Genomic DNA, 23,292 nt, shown 5'->3' with positions numbered 1-23,292 from the left:
GCAGTACCCAAGCTCTTGTGCCTTGCCACAGACCGAGGCAGTGAGGCAGCTGGCATGCCTTGGGAGCAAACAAATTTTGATGTTTCTTTTCTTAGAATTTTCTTTTTGTCTCTCAGAACATTGGATGGGTTTTGGGCATCTTCCTCAGGAGCAAAGTTTTGATTAGGCGGCCGCTTCATAAGCGCAGGATATCAGGTTGCGAGCCACATAACAAAACTTCTCTGCAGTGTAGTAACTCTTTAAAGTCTCTCTTTATCTGTTATTTTTTGGCTGCATACAAAGTCTTTCAGTGTTGCACTTTGGAAACCTTGCCTTTGACTTATCTGAGACTGACATAACATTTGATTCTTGTTTTGTTTACTAGGATACTGTGGTGCTGATATTAAATCCTTATGTGCTGAAGCTGCCCTCTGTGCTTTGCGCCGCCGCTATCCTCAGATATACAAAAGTAGCGAGAAACTGCAGTTAGATGTCGCTTCTATTAAAATAACAGCAAAGGATTTTGTCATGGCCATGCAGAAGACTGTTCCAGCTTCACAGAGGGCTGTAGCTTCACCTGGGCAAGCGCTATCGCCTATTTCAAAACCACTGTTTGAAAACACACTAGCAAGAATTTTACAAGCCTTGCAGAGAGTATTTCCCCATGCAGAGCTTGCACTAAAGAAAGACCAACAGCAAGGTATAACGATAACATCCACTTCTTAAAAATGCTGTCAAAGCAAAAATATACACAAACCTCTCAGCTGTAACGACTGTAGAATTTTACAATACGCATGTGCACACCTTTATTTCAGGAATGTCGTGCATCGTTTTTATTCTGGATTCTAAACTGAAGTGCTGGATGGGAGCTGTGAATGACTTACAATATGAAGTAGAGAACTATGCGTTCTCTACTAGATCACCCTGTTTCTGGCAGTAGCTAACATATTTATCATTTGTAGGGATGGATCTAAGGTTTAATGTATGAGGCACCTCCTTCAAAATAAATGTTTAAGTGAGGGGAGAAGGGCATTTTTACATGAATGCTTCTAATTCCTATCTGAAGACTGTCAGGACCACAATACAAGTATAAGTGGTTTAAGCTAAATACTGTTTTAGCTATCATGATTTTTAACCATAGTCTCTTAATTTAAATGTTTGTGCATCACACCATACACTTGCACGTGAGATCAGAATGTTTTAGTAGTGTATACCTGGGGGCTTGGCTTGCATAGCATATGTGAGCTTACCTTCCTGACTGCGTCACCCTTGATCAGGTTTACTCTGTCAGTTGGTGAGAGCAAATAAGTTGATAAACTCACTCCACTCCTGATTAATGGAGATCTGTGGTTAGTTATTATGCTAATCCCTTGAGAATATCCTGCTAGTATTACTCCGACTAGAGCTGGGAGATGAATTTGCATTGGTAAAATAGAGGCAGAAATCCACCAACAAAATAAAAGCAGAGAAGCTAGGAGACTGGTAATTGCATCCTCTCTCTGTTGTCTGCCTTCCATTATCTCCTCCTTTGGTGATCTTTGAGGAGCCTTATTTAGAAGATGTGTTGGTCTGTATGTTCTGACTCTCACTAGTCCTAGAAAAATGGAAGTCTATGGCCTTGTTGGGTTTTTCAGGCGTCTGTGTACTACAGAAGTTGTTCCTAATCATCTTTATTCTAAGGAAAAAAAAACTCCCAATTTTTCACCAATGGAGAGATATACCTTATGCAAATCATGGGACTTAAGACAGCTTTGTAGAGACTTGTGCAATCTCCTTAGGTCTGTGGTAGGATGAACTCTTCAGAAAATAGCATTCAGCGCGTGCCCTTTAATGAAGAAATACAAGATAAGGGGTTTCCAGCACTGATTTAGAAACCGTATTAGTGCGAGAGCGAGATATGGACTATTCAGGAAAGTTAACAAATCTCTCTTGTCTTTCAGACAGTTTAAATCATATTTTAAGAGATGACGCAATTGACAGTGATGAGGAATCACTATCAATCTTTGAAGACAACCCAACGCATAAAATGCCTGGTAGACAAAAGGAAAAATTCCTCAATTTTAGCAGGTAAATGTCTTTCCCCTTTATGTTTACATTTTTAAGATGGCTGGGTCTGTAAACAGTTTTGGCATGAGGGGTGGTAGATGAAGGAGTGAAGTGGGGGGGGGGGGGGCTGATCAGTATTTGCAAGAAGTAAGTGTGAAGATCCAGCTGAGTATTAATGTTCTAAGAGAGTACACTGCCATAACCCATCAAACTGAATGGCGCAGCCCTCTTTTCCTAAGTCAAAGTGGTCCACAGACTATTAGAACGTGTGATTTAATCCATGGTATTCCTTGACAGACTCAGGACTGAAGAAATGTACTGTCTGTCCTTCTAGCTAAAAAAACGCTATGGATTTGTGTAGCCGTCTTATGCCCTTCTACCTTCCAAGAGTGTTAAACCAGTAGTGAATTATGTAGCAGCCACAAAATTGAGAAATGGTGTGTTAAAACACTGTGAGAAAAACTTAAACGATGTCTGCATTTTGTACCTTTAACCTACTAAGTTCATGTTAATCTTTTGACATTTTAATGTGGAAGTCATATAAGCCAACAGTCGAAAAACAGATTATTGTCGTCACTGTTACATCAGTTATTTTTCTCAATTTCTATTGCTGTGCTGTCCAGAAAATCTTCTGACCTGCTGCGGTTGGTTAGGTCTCTAGGATCTTTGACTTCACCCAGTAAAGATACAACAGTGTTGTGGTAGAAAAAACAAATGCTCTTCACAAATGTGTTTTATGCTAGTAAAGCAAGATTACTAGGAAATTAATACACAATTCAAAGTGAAACAATTAGAATGACTGAATAAAATAAATATAAATATTATACATATTTAGTGTACTGCTGTAATTTAACCAATCCAATTGTGTAATTCTTCAGATAACAGGTAATGTGTTCCAGTGCCTACAATAATTTTTCTCTAGAAATGTTGTTCTGCTCCTTGCTTCCCACCATCTTCAGTAACTACGGCCAAATTTCAGCTAAACTTGATAGATGTAGAGATCTCACCGTCACTTAAACTTAAGACCTACTGAAAATTGGTGTGGGCGGTGAAGAGGTCCAGATTGGTGTGTGCTGAGAGAGTTGCTATTCTCCCCCATATCAGGTTACTGACCAGTTGTTGTGTATTTAGCTGGACAGTCCCCCGTGGGATTTAAGAGCTCTTACTTAACCCAGCCAAACGAATAGCAGACATGCTGGGGATTGGCAGGATTTCTTAGAGGAGGTATGGTACAAGTTTGTAAGACAATGGGCTTTGATAGTCTTCCTGATCACAGACCAGCTTATTATTTGCTGGAATATGGAGAGTATTTACCAATTAAAAAAAAAAAAGTGTACAGAAAAAAACCCTTTAACATCTGTGTGCCTATTCATCACTTAACATTTTTAAACTTGTTTTCTTCTTATTGTTCTAGAAATGCTTATTACCAGCCAACATCTTGCAGGCCACGGTTCTTACTAATTGGAGAGCCAGGATACGGGCAAACTTCTCATTTGGCACCTGCAGTAATACATGCCCTGGAAAAGTTTCCAGTTTATACACTAGACCTATCCGTTTTGTTTGTTAGCATCGCGTCACCAGAAGAAACATGTGCACAGGTGTCTTTTTTCTCTTTAATCTCATAGGATTCATGAACTGTATATAAACTAGTAAAGTAAGCAAAATTCACTGTTAATGGAGGTGGCCTGGTTTGAATGTGCTGTTATTGTTTACTTCTGTCTGAAAATCCACTTTTCTAGATCGAGTGATACCGAATAAGGTTGTTATACAAGGCCATATTTTCCATTCCAAATTAAACACTGAGGATGTTGCTAGCAGCTCAGTAAGATGGGAGGTGCTGCTAATGAACTCTTCTTTATGGCAAGAAATCCTGCTGGTCTTGGTGGGATCCAGAAAGTTTTTTTCATTGCTTTTTAAGAATCTGTGCTCCCAGTAGATGGCTTTGCATCAGCCTGACTGCGTCATGCACTTTTTGTAGCCTTCTTTTTTATTATATTTGCAAGGCAATCAAGGTTTTTGGGAAAAGAAGTGTTTCTTTTTACATATACATATACAGCTTGTACTGCTGCAGTATATACAGTAAAAGCGTTAAAATTCATGGAACACTTATATTTGTACACTGGTGTGTTTTTCTTAAGTAGGAAAATTAAATATAAGCTGTTTTCCTTGTTACTTTTAGGCAGGAAATCCATTTTGTTGTTTGGCATCACTGTATTAAAATATTTTGACCTTTAGTAGAAGCACTTGAGAGCTGTACAAGTAAGGACAGACACATTACATGATTGGATACTCATTTGTCATGTAAGAGGAACAAATCCTTTTTTGTTACGTGATGATTGCATCTGCGGTCATGTAACTACCACATCTAGTCACTGCCTGGATATAGCACATGCGCTTCCCATCTTGTGACAGGAACTCCCTGAATATTGATAATCTGAAGGGGTGCACGAAGAAATTTATCATGTGAAAGAACTGTTGCCACTTCCCTCATGTGGTAGGTGCATGTTGTCTTCTGTGACTGAGGTACCATCTGTAGGCAATGGCGTGTGGTCTTCCAAAGCACGTAATCTGGTCTGATGGATCCTTTGGTAATGAGAGGCTGTAAGTGATTTAGCTACTCAGGCAGGCTAAAGACTGGTCACCTCTTATACAATGTACTTGAAATTATGAATTGTAACCAGACTTCTTTTACAATGTCAGCCCTCATCTTTTCACGTAGGTCTTTGTTCAAACTGTGCTTCAGACTGACTTGGATATGTGCCCGCTCTGAATTGAAAATGGTGTAGTTGCAGTCGTGTAGCAATTTACCCAGACTAATACATCTTGCTGAAGGGTTAGTTTTGTTTTTTCAGGCACACCAACACACGAGCTGAGTTGTGAGGCTGTTTAGGAGTTATCTTACACCTAAGTAGTTTTGAAATCAGGCAGAGATTCAGGTCTGTTTCTGTCTGTGTAGCAATGTCTCCATTTGAGTCAAAGTGAAAATTTTACCTTACTGTTAAGAAGTTGTTCTTTTGTTGGTTTGTTTTGATATTTTGGCTTCATGTACTCCTATTTTGTAAGATAGTTTGACTGATACGTAGTTAGTTATTAGCCTATTCTGCATGGTTTAGTTTTCTTATGCAAGCTTTCATTTTACCAGTTGATGCGAGAAGCTCAAAGAACAGCACCAAGTATAATTTATATCCCACATATCCATTTGTGGTGGGAGGCTGTTGGAACTACATTGAAAGCTACTTTTACAATGCTACTGCAGAACATTCCAACATTTGCTCCGGTTTTGCTGCTTGCAACATCTGATGTGCATCACGCAGATCTCCCGAAAGAGGTATTTCTGTCGATACTTTTTTTTACTTTTTTATTCAACTTCTTGTTAATTTATAAATCCTTTAAGCAGTGGAGTACTGTGCACTCTTAAGCAAATTCATACTGCTATTACTCAGGCACCCTAACCAGGTCTCTTAAAATTTGTTTAGACAAAACAATGCTGAAAGCACTTGTCTAAAGTGTTTTCTGAGTAAAGAGATTGACATTGACACAACTTTTTTTCTCTTCTCACACACTCATGTATAAACTTACTTCAGACAATAATTGTAGTGACTTCAAGATGGTTAGGTATGTACTTAGTCAAGAATATACGGTGCTTGAAATGTAAATGGGAAAAAGATATTTTTACTAGAAAGATAGTTTTACTGAAAAAGTACGGTGGTCATGCTGTTAATGATGGAATGTAATTTCAAATGTAAATTCGTTAATAAAAATGTCAATTTCTTTCTTCATATAGGTGAAAGCTTTACAAATTAGAAAGCTAAGTTCCAACTTCTGTTTAAGTAACTTGGAAATAAATTTTTATTTGCATTCCTTAACAAAATTCAATAGGAGTGCATGCTTAGCTTTCTAGACATCTTGAGAGTGTGCATTAAAGGACGGTGTTCAAAATGTGAATATGCTGCTCTGATTATTTTGTCTCAATTACTGGGGGGGGAGGGGGAGGGCTTACCTAGATGTGTTTATTATCAAACGCTTTGAAAGGGCTTAACTTTCTACAGAAGTTTTTATGCTGTTAGTAAATTCCTTCTAAAATAAGTATTGAAATTCCTTCTATACTTTTTGGTAGTAGAGATTGAAAAATGGAGGAAAACTTGAAAGTATGCAACTTCAGACACCTCACTTAATTTAAAAAAAAAACCAAAACCACCACCTTACCAAAAAGTCGTCACTTGTCTGCTGAACCCTGCCTGTCCCCTCTATAGCTCCCATAAAGATTCAAACTAAAGGACAGCAAGTAGGGTAAATACAAAATAAGCAGTCTTGGAGGTGGTGAGCGTCACCACTTACTTCATCAGTGTGTCATATGGTCCCTTCATTGAGCTCTAACTCTAGAGGCGGTCCTTAGAGAAGGTATTTTAATTTGCCATGCTAACCTATGAAAATCTAGCCTTTTAAGGCCAAGAAGGTAACTTTTCACAGTTTGTCTTGTCCAGACGATTATTCAGTTTAATTTAGAAAGGTACTTATCTTTTTGGAATAGAATATGATTTTGTGTGGCCTTACATCTGAAATATCTTTTCTTCTCATGCTTTAGGTAAAAGAATTGTTTATTAATGATTATGAAGTTTTCAAAGTCCAGTTGCCTACTAAGGACGAAAGAAGAATGTTTTTTGAGGATTTAGTTGTAAATCAAGTTGCTAAACCTCCTGCATCAAAAAACAACGCAGGTGAGGATATTTTACGTATAAAACTGCTAACTGGAAGTTAATAGCTATACAGTATTTGCTTTGGTGGTAATTTTCAATCAATACCTTTTCATGTGCTTGTATTTGAGTACCATAAATTGACTAAAATTTTCTGATTAATTTAAGCTCGGCGGTCATTGGAAGTACTGCCTGTAGCACCGCCACCTAAACCTCTACAGCTGACAGAGGAAGAAATAAGACGGCTGGAGGAGCAGGAGGAGGATACGTTGCTTGAACTTCGGATTTTCTTAAGGGATGTGACTGATAGACTTGTTGTTGACAGACGTTTCAGAGCATTTACAAAGCCTGTTGACCCAGAGGAGGTAAATTAGTGTTGATCTGCAATACTATTTTATCTGTGTGTATTCGTAATTTCTCTGTGTGTGTATTTCTCAGTGTTTGTGTGCACTTTATAGGAAGGTTTATCTTTGTTTTTGGGACCATACTATTCTGATTTTTCAAGAAGCAGGAAGTGAGTTTTGCTTTTACTTTTGCTGACTCCTTGAGGCTCTCAAATGTCTAATTTGAGTATTCACTGAAAGCCTTCTAAAATGTCTTTGGAACTTCAGAATATTTCAGTTGGAAAGGACCTACAACGATCATCTAGTCCAACGGCCAGTTAGACCAAATACCAACACAGTTTGCTCATGAAAAGGCTTTGATACATAGGCATGTTAACAGCACTAATTATAAACAGTATCTGTAGGACTGTTCTAATAAAGCCTAAAGCTCTTTAATTGACTGTCAATAGTTTCTGTGAGAACAGGAGTAGAAGCAGCAGTTTTTAAAATAAATTTAAAGATTCTATTCTCTGTTTCATCTGGGGCTCTTCAGTATAAGATCAACCATAAGGACTGTGTGGTTTCTTCATCCTCCCATGCACTTCTTATGTCTCTTTTTCTCATTTAATTTATTGAATAAGTCTAAGCCAGGGGCATATACTTCAAAGTGACCTGAGGTTTTAATATAGCTTTGCATTTCAGCAAAGTCCTGTTCCCCTAAGCATCCACTGAGTTGTCTTTACTTTCAGTTTCTGAGATGTGAATAATCTAAACAAACATAGATGTCCTCCTCTAATCTAGTCATTAGGCTCCTTTTATGGTCTGAGTAAAGCAATCAGCACCTCTGGGTCCAGTTATCTCATTCTAAAGTAGTTGCCCAGGACAGATATTTCAAAGGTGCAATTCCTGCAGCCTTTTTCTTGCTGCCAACAACAAAGAGAATCTCCGGTGACTTTACCGAGAAAGGTTTCTTTGCTGTGATGTTCTGAAGCAAGTGAAATGAATCCCACTCTGGGTGTCTGTTCCCTTCTGTGCCCCACAGATGCTTCTGACGTCCCTGCTTCTTTTTTTCCCTCTCCTGGTCTGTGTCCTCAAAGCCAGTTGAAATAGCCCTTCTATTTTGAAGAAACTAACTGGTTCATTTTTGCATCTTTGGATGTGTCATAAATATTTGGAGTTTTTAAGAAGTCCTTTTGACTTTATTAAAATAATTAATTTTGGTAGATACTGTGCTAAATCTCTGAGCACATATATTTCATTTGTAGGTACCTGATTATGGTGCAGTTATTAAACACCCCATGGACCTTTCGGCAATTGTCTCCAAGATTGACTTGCACCAGTACCTAACTGCAAGAGATTTTCTGAAAGACATCGATCTAATCTGTAGCAATGCTTTAGAGTACAACCCAGCTAAAGATCCTGGAGGTGAGGATATGTTTTTATCCCTAATTTGGAAAAATTTAAAATGTAATAATTGATTAATGTTGTCTGTGGACAGTAGACTTGGGATTAGATCATTTTAAACATCCACAGAGAGCATTTCTTGCCAGGTTGTGAATGTTGTAGCTTAAACTACTTGGGCATGAAATTGTGATGGAAGTGTTGATCAGTAACTAGTACTTTTGCTTTAATAATTAACTTTTATGTTGTTATGCTGAAAATATACACTGAGATAACCTTTCAGAACCTACCTATGAAAAGAGCAGAATCTTTCTAAGTAATCAAAATAAAATATTTCATTGGCTGGTAGAAAATACTCAGTTCTGACTGTAAAATTTCAGGTCGTCTCATTAGGCACAGAGCTTGTACTTTGAGAGATACTGCATATGGCATAGTGAGGGAAGAATTGGATGAAGATTTTGAGCAACGCTGCAAAGAAATTAAAGAATCTCGTAAGAAAAGAGGTATGTGTTTTCACACTAAGGGTTTTAAGACTTGTCAATGAACAATGCAAGACACAATTCTTTGCTCTCTGTTCTTTATTGCAAGGTTGTAGCTCTTCAAAGTATGCTCCATCTTACTGCCATGTAACGCCAAAGCAGAACTCTGTTCCTGGGTGTAAGAAAACAGACCCAAAGTGTAATGAAAATATGAAGATGCCAGCAGCACCTGTAGATTCCAGCACACCCCGCTCTAACGGCAAGTTGCATTTTATTCAGACTTTCTTAGAGAAGGTGCTAAAGTCAATGATACCTTCTCTGTTCTTGTGACATAACAGGTTTCTGTGATGCCTCATTCTCATGCCAGAGACATTACATTTTTTTAATTTGCTTCAAAATGTGAGATATATCCAGAGGTCCTCCATTCACTGTGGTTATGAAGTTCAAGTACAGTGGTTGGTTTACATTGTAAGACACTGGCCTTGATGGCCCAACTGACATTTAATGGCTCCTAAATTGCTCCCTCTTGAAGTCAAAAATGTTGTATATGGCAGTTTCTAAAACTAGTTTTTAGCTATATGAAACAGTATTTTTCCCTTCCCTGCCTTCAGATGCTAAAATCTATATCACCTTGTTGTGGTTTAAGCCCAGCCAGCAGCAAGACACCAGGCAGCCACTCACTCACTCCTTCCCCCTGGTGGGATGGGGAGGAGAAAATACAAAGAAAACCTCGTGGGTCGAGACAAGGACAGGGAGGGATCACTCACCACTTATGGTCACGGACAAAACAGACTCGGCTCAGGGGAAAAAAAAAATCAATTTAATTTACTACAAATCAAATCAAAACAAGGATAATGAGAAGTAAACTCCAAATCTTAAAACCACCTTTGCCCCACCTCTCGCTTCTTCCCGGGTTCAACTCCACTCCCGGTTTTCTCTGCCTTCTCCTTGTAGTGGCACAGGTGTATTGGGTTTGTGTGGCAAGGTTTTGGTAGCAGGGGGCTACAGGGGTGGCTTCTGTGAGAAGCTGCTAGAAGCTTCCCCTATGTCTGACAGAGCTAATGCCAGCCAGCTCCAAGACAGACCTGCTGCTGGCCAAGGCCAAGCCCATCAGTGACAGTGGTAGTGCCTCTGGGAGAACAGATTTAAGAAGGGAAAAACGTTGTTGCAGTGGGCGCAGAAACTGCAGCTAGAGAGGGGAATGAGAACGTGTAAGAGAAGCAACCCTGCAGGCACGAAGGTCAGTGAAGAAGGAGGGGGAGGAGGTGCTCCAGGCGCTGGAGCGGAGATTCCCCTGCAGCCCGTGGGAGGGACCCACGTTGGAGAAGTTCGTGGAGGACTGTCTCCTGTGGGAGGGATGCCACGCCGGAGCAGGGGAAGAGTGTGATGAGTCCTGCCCCTGAGGAGGATGAAGGGGCAGAGACAACGTGTGATGAACTGACTGTAACTCCCATTCCCCGTCCCCCTGTGCCGCTGGCAGGGGTAGATAGAGAATCCGGGAGTGAAGCTGTGCCCAGGAAGAAGGGAGGGGTGGGGCGAAGGTGTTTTGAGATTTGGTTTTATTTCTCATTACCCTACTCTGGTTGATTGGCAGTAAATTAAGTTAATTTTCCCCAAGTTGAGTCTGTTTTGCCCATGACGGTAATTGGTTGAGTGATCTCTCCTGTCCTTATCTTGACTCATGAGCCCTTTGTTATATTTTCTCTCCCCTGTCCAGCTGAGGGGGGGCATGATAGAGTGGCTTTCGTGGGCACCTGGAATCCAGCCAGGGTCAACCCATCACAGCAGGGGGATGGGGAGTTAGGGTTGGGGTCAGTTCATCACACGTTGTCTCTGCTGCTCCTTCCTCCTCAGGAGGAGGACTCCTCACTTCCCCTGCTCCAGCACGGGGTCCCTCCCATGGGAGACAGTTCTCCATTAACTTCTCCAATATGAGTCCTTCCCATGGGCTGCAGTTCTTCATGAGCTGCTCCAGCGTGGGTCCTTCCCACAGGCTGCAGTCCTTCAGGAACAGGCTACTCCAGCGTGGTCTTTCCCATGGAGTCACAGCCATCTTTGGGGGCATCCCCCTGCTCCAGCGTGGGGTCCTCCCCGGGCTGCAGGTGGATATCTGCTCCACCGTGGACCTCCCTGGGCTGCAGGGGGACAGCCTGCCTCACCATGGTCTTCCCCACGGGCTGCAGGGGAATCTCTGCTCCGGCGCCTGGAGCACCTCCTCCCCCTCCTTCTTCACTGACCTTGGTGTCTGCATAGGTGTTTCTCTAACATTCCAATCTCCTCCCCTGCTCCAGGTTCCCCTTCTTAAATACGTTATCCCAGAGGCGCTACCACCATCACTAATGGGCTCGGCCTTGGCCAGAGGCAGGTCTGTCTTGGAGCTGGGGAAGCTTCTAGCAGCTTCTCACAGGAGCCACCCCTGTAGTCCCTCACCCACTACCAAAACCCCGCCATGCAAACCCAATACACACCTCTTACTGCGATTTCCAATTGAAGGGAGAAAGGGGAAGAAAATAGGGGAGCAATAATAATAGATATGTAAAGGAAAAATCATTATTTCCTCACTTTTCCTGTGAAAAGGACATGAAGGAACAAAGGGACTTTGTCTCGTTCAGTTAAAATGAATGATGTGGTGTGACGTTTCCTGGTCTCACTGGCATGACTGGGAATTTTGCCACTGACTTTACCCATATGCTTTGTGCAGTACTCTGTGAATACAAAGAATGGTGGGGTTTTCTGGAAGGCAAAAATGCTAAGTTTGTTTTAAACAAGGTTAACTGAATCAGAAAGCATATGAGGTGTAAGTCTTTACAGACAGTTTTTTCTCCAGCAAATATTCCCTTAAAATTGTCTCTCTAACTCTGCCCAACATGTGTTTAGCTTTTGAAGTTTACAGCTTTATAACAGATTTGAAGAAGGGCTCGTCTCCAAATGCTTTTCTATTGTTCATCTATATTAGTTCACGTAATAAGACAGTAAGCAACTTCACCTAATAACCTTGCTTTGCAGTAATACTTGCTATCTAAAGTAAGAATTTTCTGCTCATAAAATCTCAAAACTGATGGTTTTGTGAATGAAATTCTGTAGCTGGCTTTTAAAAATCTAATAGCAAATTGACCTCATTAACTTGCAGCTCCCTTCTAGACATATGTAGGGAGACAGACAATGAGCTGCTTTGATCATTTTCCTTTAAGTCAAGCAAGATGAGGATGCTGGATTTTGAATGAAGAACTGTTTTGGTAATGTTTCGGATTACTTTTTCTGATATCTCTTTGTAGATAAGTCAAAAAGAAAACGCAAAAAGAACAAAGGGTCTTCAAGTACCACAACAAAGAGGAGGAATTTTCAGTTCAATAAAGAGAATAAAGTTCCAGAAGACCAAAATGAAGTAGAGAGTGGTGAAGAGTCTCCAGAAAAACATGTTACCAACATGGATCACACTGAAGTTGAGCCCTCACAGGATTCTCCTATGGAAGAAAATGAAAACATACTTCAAGAACGACAGAAAAATGGGAATGAAAATAAATCTGGGACAGAAAATGAAAGAGAGAGAGTTATCCTTGTGGCTAAATCTGCTTCTGGAAAGAAGAGTGTCATGCTTCCTGAACATTCAGACCTAAGAAAGGAAAGTGACATGTTGGATTGGAAAATAGCAGAAAGTTCTGGAGATGGAGATACAAATGGTAAGTGAAAGGTCAAACAGGTCATGTAGCTCCTTTTTCTTCCAGAGGGGGATTACACTATTTATTAGGTTTTACCCTTCTTTAATTCTGTTCTGTTAGTTCTGGTGTCTCTCTCTCAAATCAGCACACAGTGTGCGTAATGATGCTGCCCCTGTAGTTATGCTAGCCAAACTCATGTTTTTCTGCAGCTGCTGGTTTTTTGATTCTGGTTTGTTTTTGAAATGGTACCTAACTGAAAAACAGTCATTGACTTTTATATTGTGAGTATCTTCCCAATAATGAGCAATGTGAGCTAAAAAGCTGTGCTTCAAGCAGCGTGGACCCAGAGTCACATGTGGAATAGAAGACTTACATCCTAATGTTTGCAATGTAAGATGTGTTTCCTAACCTAAATTACTCTGGAGTTTTACTGTGCAATGCCGTAATGGCAATGTGACAATTTTTTTTTTCCTGTTTTTTCCTGCCTTTTCCTCTAGCACTTTTTTTTTGTGTCTTGAGTTTCTAATTTTTATGGAGCAGTGACTTTTGCCAGCAAGAAAGTAAAAGTCAAACATTTCTCAGTGAAAAAATTGTAACAGTTCTGTTTCTGTCATTGCAGAGAGAGACTGTATTTCAGGTACGGGATACTTCACTGATACTGTATTTGAGATAAACAGAAATCCTCACTTAAGAAATTTGTGTCATTCCAGATTCATGGGTACGCTGTATGACTCATGCGAGATGTTCTTGGGCAGAAGAGCAACAGGAGATATATGTCGAGAAAGCAGTGGAAATTCTTCCACGGCCAGTGATTGTGGATTTCTATGAGCTCAAAGTAAGTCTAATTTCAATTTTGTTAATTCTGAAGTAGGACGTTTTCTTGCTACGTGTGCAGTTGTAAATTAAGTCAGTTGTTAACCAATGCCAATTAAAACAATTTATGGGAAGGATATATAGCTTGTGAAATAATTCAGCTTGTAATGGACTATGACTGTTATGTTTCCACACCTGGTGTAGACTGCTCTTCTTGCTTTTGGTGAACTAAACTTTAGGAGACTGTGTTCTCTTCCTAATTTTTAATTTAAAAGGGCTTGTTGAATTTTAAAATAGCCCATTGACAACCTGCTAGTACTGTTGGTTATTAATATCTTAACAGTTTTTATGATGGATTTGGGGGTTTGTTTTGGTTTGGTTTTTGCATGTTTTCATTTATTAGGAACCTGAAAAGGACCTTTTTTTCTAGCAGTGATGACTTTAAACCTGAAGTTAGCAGGTTGACATAAAGCTCATCATGCATAAAATACTAATACCTACTTTTCTGAAATTCTTTCAAAATCCAATGTTAGAATTTTGCATTCATACAGTTACAGTGTTATAAGGGTTTTCCAGTCCCTTGTAGGAGAGAAGTTGCTATCCTAGGTTACCGTTGAGGAAAGGGTTAAAAATGGGCCTAGCTGCAGCGAGTGAAAGAGGTTCTTTTGCATGAATTGGAGAGGGTAGAAGAAGGACCTGATCTTCAGGGGATATTGCAGTGAGGAAAATTAGGAAAATTGCTAGGTTGGAGTCCTGGAAGTTGGCCAATGCAGAGGAGGGCTGATGTTTACCTGCCATGATGAGAAAGGGAGTATTAGATGGATGTTTCCCCTGTGTGGGGAGAATGTGACCAGATAGGGATCCCCTTTGGTGAAGGGGCTTGTTAACAGAATTTCTGTCGTGTTTTTAATCTGTGACCTAATTTGTAGAGGTGAAACTAACTTTTCAAAGCTGGCTTCCTAAGGAAGCAGATTTCAGGGGGTTTTGTTGTTCATGTCTGCCTGTGTATGTAGAGAAGCCACGTAGGTTTTTCATAGAGTCAGGGTGCTAATAGCTCCAAAGTTACTGCCTACTGGAGAAGTGGTACAGTAGAGCCTTTATATAAGCTGAAACATATATATGAGGAGAGCCATGGTCATGAAACGTGAAGGTCTCTTAGAAAACTTGTTTTGCTAACATGGGTGCCACTGGAACTAGCTGCTCGTACCAGAGAGCCTCTTTGGAACTCAACTGCAGTGAATAAGCCAGGTGAACCTCCAAAATGTAGCTGCTTGGTTTTGTTTGGGGTTTTTTTTGTTTGTTTATTTGCTTGGTAATACGCATAGAACTTTATGAACATATAGAAGAGCATGCAGTCACCTATGTGGCAGCAATTAGAAATAGTTTCACGCAGGATGTTGACCATACACCTCTGTCACATCCTACCTTTTCTGTTTGCAGCAGCTGAAAGCATGCTGCCTAGTTTTTGTGCGTCTTATCTGCCTATTATATAGAATGAAGTTGAGGGGAATACTCAAATTTTCTGCTAGCTGATCTGAGGGAGGTGGATTTTGATGACGGGCAGTTGTGAGGCAGTAATATTTTCATTCGGTATGGCTGCCTCTTCAGCTACATCTTCACAGCCTCACACAACACACAGATACTGAACGGCTACAGCAGTGGAAGAACGTGCTGCCACTGTTGCTTTCCCAGAGATGATCACATTCACATCTTTGGTAACAGAAATGACTGTGTGAGAGTTTGGTAATCTGCTACAGGCAGAGTCACTCTGCTAGTTTATCCACTCTTCAGTTTAAAGGTAGGAGCTAACTGATCTAACTTTGCTTCCTGATCTGGTTCAGACACTTGAGCAGTGTGTTCTGCCAGCTGAGTTGTAGGCACAGTGCACATTCAGCTAATGGGTAACAGTGAGCACCTAAAGATGCTTCTGTTTCCAGCTGGCACAGCTGTATGTAGAAGACCTGTAGCCTGGCTTCCAAAGATCCATTTTATGGTGCCCTGCGATGCAGCAACAGCTTCCTCTAATGAAATGCAACAGTGGCTTTGCTGTGGCAGCTACTTTACAACAAAGTGGATTGTGTCATTCCCTGCTGTTCTGGAAGCAGTTGATTCGCAGTTATGATCGTTGTGATAGATTGATTAGTAATAAAATATTGTCTGAAATTTAAGCCTTCCTTTTCTCTGAAGTATGAAAAACTAACTCATTTTCTCCAGTTAAATCTTGTGAGATATTTAATCTGTTCTCTGAAGTGTCACTTATATTTTATTTAACTATATAAGAAACTAGGATGTCACTTGTGTTGTATTGTTATTGTTTAGCTTCTGAAAACATAAAGAGCCTATGCAAAGGATCTTGCGTTATTCTAAACTTGTACTTTTCTATTTTTTTCTTCAGCAACTGTTGCATTTTGTCACTGTGGTAACTAAGAACTTCAATATATTTCACTTGGAAAAACTATATGCCGTTCTTAGTCAGTGCATTTACCAACATCGGGAAGATTACGACAAAACTGAATTAGTGAAGGTAAATTTTTTTGTCTTGTAGCACTTTCTATCACAGGTATGCATGTGTGTGCTATGCATGTGTGTGCTATGCATATGTATGTGTGCTCTCTGGACGTCACGCTTATTTAGCATGACTCTTTACTGCTTAGTTGCTTGTGTTATGAGACTTTTCATTTCAGTCTGGAAGACATTTATCCATATTGCAAAACTGTTGTTGTATTTGGCATAATTGTTGGCAGTTTCAGCAGGAAGAGGCTTGAACTTGAAGACAATGGGTCCACCCCCCCCAGCCCTCTCCAAGTAGTTAACCTCAATCTGTCAACAGTCCTTCTCCAGAACCTTTCTAGGGGTGGGGGTCTATGAAAGGAGGGTGCTTTTCTCAGTCATTTCCTCTTTCTCCCCTTACAGGCAGTCAGACATTTTAATACTTCGTATAGTAGTCATTCCATTCTTGAAAAGAAATTAAGTATGAAACATAACAAGAATTTCAAATTTTTCTCTAGTCTCTCCATTATCTCTTTTTAACTAGCGTGGCTCAAGCGTCTTTTTAATTTGACTTAAGGGGAGATTTCTGCCTATGCTGGTTTAATGCTAATGAGTCAAATTCTCTGATCTCTTCCTGTAAGAGGATTTCTGAGCTGTCAGAACTCAGCAGAAATCTTCCAGAGGCACCCATGGTCCCAGTCAGGCATTCCCAGTATTGTGTCGATTTAGCTAGGTTGGATATTCAGTCTTCAGATTCAAGATCCGTGAATCCAGTTGTCTTTGAGTTGCTTGTGCCTGAGAATAAAAAAAATTCTTTATGCCTCCCAGTCTGCCTTAAAAAAGAGGAAGCCTTTTCTCTTTGGCCCTGGTCATCTCGATCTCTTCTTCCATATCTGATAAAGAGTTAGAACAGACACTCCGTTCTGATTGTGCAACAGTGAGGATTATTTGGATTCAGGGAGGCCATTCCTGAAAAATGGGCCCTTCTCTCATCCAGTATAATGACGTGTTTTAGCATGAGAAGGGATTTATTTATGTTATCTTGGAGCTTGTGAGCTTTTGTGACTTAACTTTTAATGCTTAAATTAAAAGGGACTTGATTGCTTTGTTTTCTACTTCTACCTTTAATGAAAAAGTATCTCCTATTCAGAATGACTTTGCAAGTTGGTCAGGAGCCAGCTCGACTTTATGAAGAGATACACTTTAACAAGTAGTTACTCGGAGTGCAGAAAATAACATTTCCAGCTTTTAGTTGTGGCTTTTCAGGAACTGTCTCCTCTTTCTAACTGTTGAAACCACTGTTGGTACAGATCCATAGTCTCTTGATACAGATCCATACAGTCCCTCTAGCCTACTCTATTTTGAATGCATAAATATGTTTGAAGCTGGTGGGTATAGAAAGACTTTGTGACAGTGGTAGCACATATATTTGCTAAATATTACTAACAATTGGATGTATGTACAGATTCTTTATTCTTTTTATGAAGAAATAAACAGGGTTCTTAAACTTTCATTCATGCTGACTGCTAGTATGTCTTTTTTTCTTATTAGGAAATGAAGAATGAAATTACAGCCTTCAGTTATGTTCCGTGATACTTGATTTCAGCATACTTGACTTCTACTCTGTAATGTTTTCTTTTCGTTGCATGTTGTTATCTGAGCATAATTCAATAAAGATTACTTCTACATGTTTATTTATACATATATTAAACAAATATATTCTAAAATCTCTTAAAGCTAAAATAAAGTCCTTTAACTGCTTTGATATTTTCGTCCTCTCTCTATATATTTTTATGTGACATACTGCTGTCATTGCCTTTGGAACACTGCAGATCTGAACATCTCCCAGATAATTTCAGTACCTCTCTTTAAAAGAAAATGATCGAAAACTTGATAAACTTTTATCATTGTTTTCCAGCTTGTGGGAATACATTTTTCTGAAGTAGTCTGTGGTGCTGTATAGTCCATTGTACATTACATAAAGGTTTTAAACCAAATCTCATTTTGGTATATGAGAAGTAAACACTATAGAAACCTCTTAATGCAGTTCAGAGGTAATTTTTTTTAAAGCACCTCAAGTGGTTTTCATAGAATTAACAACCTAAAGAAAGCATGTGGGAGAAACACTTGTTCCACAAACATAAGAACTTTTGAAAGGCCTATTTTTGCCTGTCAAAAAACCTAACTTGAAACAAAGTAAGATTTACAACTGTAACTTTCTAAGGTAAAGTTTAATCTTGCCTGTAATAATGACGATCTTCTTGATACTGGAGAATAGCATTTTAATCTAAATTGTTAGTTGCAGGTTAGGTGGCTTGTAGCTGAATTAAATTGTAAATAGTTTTCTAGTTACCTGTAGAGAATTATATCTGTTTATTACATAAAAGTGAATATATTGTTGGTCAAAAACATATTTAAGTAAAAGCAAAGCAATACCCCGTTTTGAAGACGTATGGCTCTTCAAACCAGCAGAGAAAATTTCTCTCAAATTGACAGTTATTTTTTTTTAAATTGATAATAAGATAGGCAAAGTTTAATTTTATGAGAATTTTTATATCAGTTGCGATAAAATACATGGCACAATATGTTGCTGTTATGTCACCTTACATACACAACATCTGGTGATTATGAATGCCTAACTGTGCAATCCCTCTGTGTGTGTTTTGTTTCTTAAGTATGTTTTAGGTTTTCTTGTTTCTTTCTCGTGTGTTTGTCCAAACATTTGTGTACTATGCAGAATTTTTTCTTCTATTTGTATTGTTTGGATGGGTGTTAATAAAAAATGAATTGCCTTTTGGGGGGGGAGGGGGTTGTCTGCTCTATTTTAATCACAGATAACAACCTTACACTTAAAAACCAGCATGAGTCTTAAGACTGTAAAGTAAGAACTGTATGTGAGCAGCTTACCCCGCTCTTGGTGTATTGGTTATACGGCAAAGGCAAGCACAGGAGGAAGAAAAACTATATTGAAAATTTATGTTTTAATGTAACGTATTACATTGGAAATGTAATAAAGGAATTAACGTCATTTTTCCTTAACTTGATCTCCACCTTGGCTGCTGTCACTGATTTTTGATGGGGCTGTGGGGGCTGTTTGCTGACTGCGTTCCCCAAGATGACTGTTTGAAAAACTGGAGTGACAGGGTGGAAATGAGGAACCAGAAACATTCCTGGGATCAAAATTTTTGCTCTTCAAAGCTTTGATCAAACTCCCTCCTGTCACTAGTCTCAACAGGATACTGTACCTATGCAATTTTTGTTTAATTATAATTGCATAAATCGTGATTTTCCATGACCAACTGTTAACAGTTAACTCTTAACGGTTCCCACAAGCCACACTTTTTCTTTCTCAGGGAAACAGTATTTTAGTGTCTGAACCAAAATGGAAAACAGTGATAGTATGTAGAAATGCAGCATTTTTGAGGAGTGTGGAGCAGGAGTTAAAACTAAATATTGACTAAAATATCTAGGTATGTACCGAAGGAAGAAGCCCCCTTTCTCCAAGTTCTGTAACTAAACAAAAAAAGAAGTGGGGGCGGGGGGGGGGGTGTTGTGGGGGTTTTTTCCCCTCAGAGCCGTTACTTCTGTGCTCACTCGCCCCTGGTTTGGGGCTCTGGACCCTGCGGCAACGTCCTCCCTCGGCGACAGCTCTGGGCGCCTGAGGGAAACTCGGGGCTGCCGCTGCAGAAGAAGCCTTCGCGGGGTGAGAGACGACGCTGTCCGTAAAACCCGTCTGGGTGCGTGGCGGGAGGGTCCGGCGCCGAGCCGAAGTTTGTCGACGAAGGAGCGGGCTGTGGGCGCCGCTGCCACACGGGAGCTGCCGGCCTGTCGCCCCCCCCGCCCCGTTCCTCCCCGCCGCAGCCGCTGCGCGCCGGCACCTCGCCTGGCCGAAGGGCGACGAGACGCCGGTGGCCCGCGGGCTGCGGCGCCGGGACAGCCCCCCGCGGCTGGCCGCTGCCTCGGCGGGGCCGGGCCGCCCTCCGGCGGGTGTCCGCCGCCTGACGGGCGGGGCGGCGGCGGAGCGGCTCCGCCCCCGCTCCCTGCCAGGGAGGCTGAGGCACCGGCCGCCGCTGCCCGGCCTCCCCGCGCACCCGCCCCGGGGCAGCGAGGCGCCGGGAGGATGCGAGTGGGCGCTGCGGGCGGCGGCGAGGCGAGGGCCCGGGCGGCCGGCGGCGTTGGGAGTTCCCGGCTCACCCGCCGCCCCCCCGCCCCAAAAGAAGTGCAGTAGTTTGTGAAACGCAAGATGGCGGCGCGGCCGTGAGCGAAGGCGGCGGGCAGGCAGGCAGGCGGGCGGCGCGGGCGCGGGCTGAGGGGGCGAGGCGGAGCGGCGCCGTCAGGTAGGGGCTCGCGTCTCCCGCCGCCTCTGGCGCGGGCGGAGAGGGGGCTCTCGGCGCCGGGAGGCGGGAGGGCGACCCCTCCCCCCCCGGGAGGCGTGCCTCCCGCACGTCCCCGCTTCCCCCCGGGGAGCGGGCCGGGCGCTCTCCCGGCGGGGACGGGGCAGCGCCAGCGCGCCCGCCGCCCCGCGCCTCCCCGGGGCAAGGGCGGCTCCTGGCCGGCGGCGGGGGCGGGCGGGCCCGGCGGGGGCGGCCGCCCCGCTGCCGCCCGCGGGGTGGGCGCGGTGGGCCGGCCGCGCCCCGCCCACCTTCCTATTGTCTGGCGGCGGCGGGCGAGCGGCCGGCGCGGTCCCCGCGGCCGGGGGGCATCGCCTGCCGGGGGCGGCGGGCTCCAGGCTGACTGGGGGAAGCCAGGGCGGGGGGCAGCCGGGGCGTAACTTCGAAGCGGACTGCTGCGTGCCCCCCCGGCTGTGCCCGGCTCGGCCCGGCGGGGGGTTAAACCCCTTCGAGTCCGAGGACGATCTCCTCTCCCCGGTCTTCCCTGCTCCACCCTGTGCCAGCTGTGAAGCCGGGAGCCTGTGCGTGGCTTTTGCTCGCCACAGGGCCGCGGAGGATTCGCCTGACTCGTCAGTCGGAAAGGAGAGTCAAGAAGTTCAATCCCGGTGCGCCCGGAGGAGCTGGCGAGTTCCCGCCGGTGTCACCGGGCTGCGCGCACCCGCGGCGGCGCTCGGGATGACGGACTGACAGACAGACTGACGGCAGCCAACGAGCTATGAAGTTCTGGCTCCAGAGTTGTCTCGCATCCCGTGGCGTTGCAGAGCGGGGGCGAGCGTGGAGGAGCAGTACGGTGTATGTGCAGGCAAAGTTAGGAAGATGTCTGGTTTACTCTTCTGGGGGTGTCTGGGTTTTGGGGTGCGTTCTGACCCTCGGCTCTCCCCTAGATCAGGATGTGCAGCACTGGAGATCAACACCGACTTCAATAAACCATGTAATGGAGGCAGTTCTGGATCTCTGAAAGGGCTCAGAGTATCTGCAATAGTGAACATTATCTGGTAGGTACCACTTGTGCTTTATTTATGAGCTGCTTGGACTTTCTGGTAGGTTAAATAGTTAACGGAAGGATGGAGAAGTTTACTTTGCACAAAGTGTCATGTAAAATAGCGAAGGCTGAGATGTCTCTTGGTCTGCCAGCTGGAATAGGTGCCACTTATTTTTAAAGTAGAGATGTACAGAGAGCATATTGGGCATGTCAAAGTGCGTATAAACATTGTATAAATAAAAAGTGGATTTTGTCATGAAACTTGTTACATGGAAACAAATGTTCCATTAAAGGTAGGAATGAAAGAGGAATTTTAAAAGCTGTGCTGTTGGTTTTGACCAGCAGTCTGCCTTTTGTTTGTTTTCGCTTAGAAGGATTTCGCGCAAAAAAAAAGAAAGCTTGTGAGTACTTACAGAAACCCTGTTTAAAACAACCTGCGTGATGCAAACTAGAGGACTGCCCTGAATTACTACCTCTTTGAGCAAGCACGCATCATTTAGAAAACCCTTTTGTTACCGTCTTTAGACATTGCCAGCAAGGCAGTCTATTTCACTTGTGTTGTTAAGTGAATTCCCCTGAGCCGATGAGAAGTAGATGCCATTTTTTATAATTGAAATGATTTGCTTTTAACTTCAGGCTAGTGGGTTTTCTATATTTGCTAGACTGAAAAGCCCTCTGCTATCACATTTGGGTAACGTGTGTGTATACTGTGATTGTCCCCAAACTTATCTTTGTAAAACACAGCAGTTTGAGGTAGAGCTTTTCTTTGTGAGACATGCTTTTCTACTCTCTTAATTTTTCTTATGACTCTTTTGGATTATTTCCTCTCTTGCAACACCCTTGATGACCTGTGCATGCTTTAGCTGGATCCAGTGTCCTGGCGTCTAGACTTAATTGCTGTCATTTATCACTGTTGGTTATTATTGGAATAGACAATATTTATCACTGTGTACCAATATATCACTGGAGACTGTTAGAGCTCTGTGTTGAACAGTTCTGCCTTTTGTAGATTTCTTGGTACTGAAGAATTTCTGTCAAATAATGGACTTTGTACTATTATTAGGATTCCTTTTGTTCCTAATCTACCGAAAAGACTGTTGCTTGTGTCTTTTGCTTCACTGAGCAGTCTATAGCATTTCACTTAAGCTTACTGCTATCCCTGAGCTTTCCCCTTGTTTTTTCCCCCATTTGTTTATATGTAGTCTGAGGGGAAGGATTAAATTTTGGTCAACTTTTTCATCTAGTTATGATTAACATTGGTGACCCTTTTGCTCGAGTGTGACTTTAGAAGAGTCATATTTAAAAAATAGTCATATATCTTTGAAGTCAGATTCTTTCCTCAAGTCTGAGTTCAGGACTTTTTCCACCTTCATGAAACTGGAACTGTTAAAGCACCATGTACATATAAACTGGGTTTTATTCTGTGTGCACATAATAAATATAACCAAGGCATAATCACTTGTAGCTAAGCTGTGGCTAATCTTTATTTTGTTGATCAGTTTCTCTTTATCTGACAAGCTGAGGTCTAGTCAAGAATTCCATGGTGTCAAATTCAGTATTTTTATGTTTTCTAATTTTTAGAAATCCTGTTGCAGAAATTACAGAAAGGCCTTTTCAGTGTCTGTTTATTGAATTAAAGTCCTATGTGATGACAGTTTTGGGGTCATGGCATGAGGGAAGGTTTTGAGCATTTTTAGCTGAGTGCATGGACGTGCTGTTCTCTTCTGTGTATTAATGGTCAATATTCCCTCTCCTTCCGCTTTAGATGCGTGGTCATTGATCCATAAATGTCCAAGATGGTTCTCCTCTGAGTTGTCAGTGACTTGTAAACAAGTGATTCAATTTTCAATATAGTACCATTTCCCCTTTTTCTTTTGTTTACTTGCTATTTCCTAAATAGGCAGCAATGGTGATCTTAGTGTTCTACTCATGTATCTCCCCACTACGTGTCAGTAGCATCACCTTTGTTGAATACCTATAAGAATACAATTTTCTGTTGTTACTATTTAAGTTTCTAATATTGTCAAATTAGGCA

The 23,292-nt window shown here is 42.0% G+C and overlaps 2 protein-coding genes across 6 annotated transcripts in view; both read left to right on the top strand.

Annotated features, from left to right (window-relative positions):
* Positions 1–18,934, top strand: part of ATAD2 (ATPase family AAA domain containing 2) — a 40,738-nt gene extending 21,804 nt beyond the window's left edge. Inside the window, exons 16-28 of one of the 2 annotated variants that reach the window (XM_052787599.1) lie at positions 365–679; positions 1,920–2,046; positions 3,440–3,623; positions 5,168–5,353; positions 6,611–6,743; positions 6,888–7,084; positions 8,308–8,467; positions 8,824–8,946; positions 9,032–9,181; positions 12,198–12,602; positions 13,292–13,416; positions 15,790–15,918; positions 17,436–18,934. In XM_052787599.1, the coding sequence (XP_052643559.1) occupies positions 365–679; positions 1,920–2,046; positions 3,440–3,623; positions 5,168–5,353; positions 6,611–6,743; positions 6,888–7,084; positions 8,308–8,467; positions 8,824–8,946; positions 9,032–9,181; positions 12,198–12,602; positions 13,292–13,416; positions 15,790–15,918; positions 17,436–17,477 (2,276 nt within the window). In that variant the 3' untranslated portion in view covers positions 17,478–18,934. Of the gene's footprint in view, positions 1–364; positions 680–1,919; positions 2,047–3,439; positions 3,624–5,167; positions 5,354–6,610; positions 6,744–6,887; positions 7,085–8,307; positions 8,468–8,823; positions 8,947–9,031; positions 9,342–12,197; positions 12,603–13,291; positions 13,417–15,789; positions 15,919–17,435 lie in introns of those variants that run through there. The other variant, XM_052787598.1, reaches the window with a different exon arrangement.
* Positions 18,935–19,893: 959 nt separating this feature from the next.
* The window catches only part of ZHX1 (zinc fingers and homeoboxes 1), a 29,078-nt gene continuing 25,679 nt past the window's right edge, over positions 19,894–23,292 (top strand). For 2 of the 4 annotated variants that reach the window (XM_052787216.1, XM_052787215.1), the window contains exons 1-2: positions 19,894–20,221; positions 21,160–21,270. The gene's annotated coding sequence lies outside the window, so the exon portion shown is untranslated. Of the gene's footprint in view, positions 20,222–20,933; positions 21,068–21,159; positions 21,271–23,292 lie in introns of those variants that run through there. The other 2 variants (XM_052787217.1, XM_052787218.1) reach the window with 2 other exon arrangements.

This window comes from Harpia harpyja, chromosome 5 (assembly GCF_026419915.1).
Source record: "Harpia harpyja isolate bHarHar1 chromosome 5, bHarHar1 primary haplotype, whole genome shotgun sequence".
NCBI lineage: Eukaryota > Metazoa > Chordata > Aves > Accipitriformes > Accipitridae > Harpia > Harpia harpyja.
The sequence above is the reverse complement of the archived record's forward strand: the minus strand, read 5'-3'. Positions and strand labels throughout refer to the sequence as shown.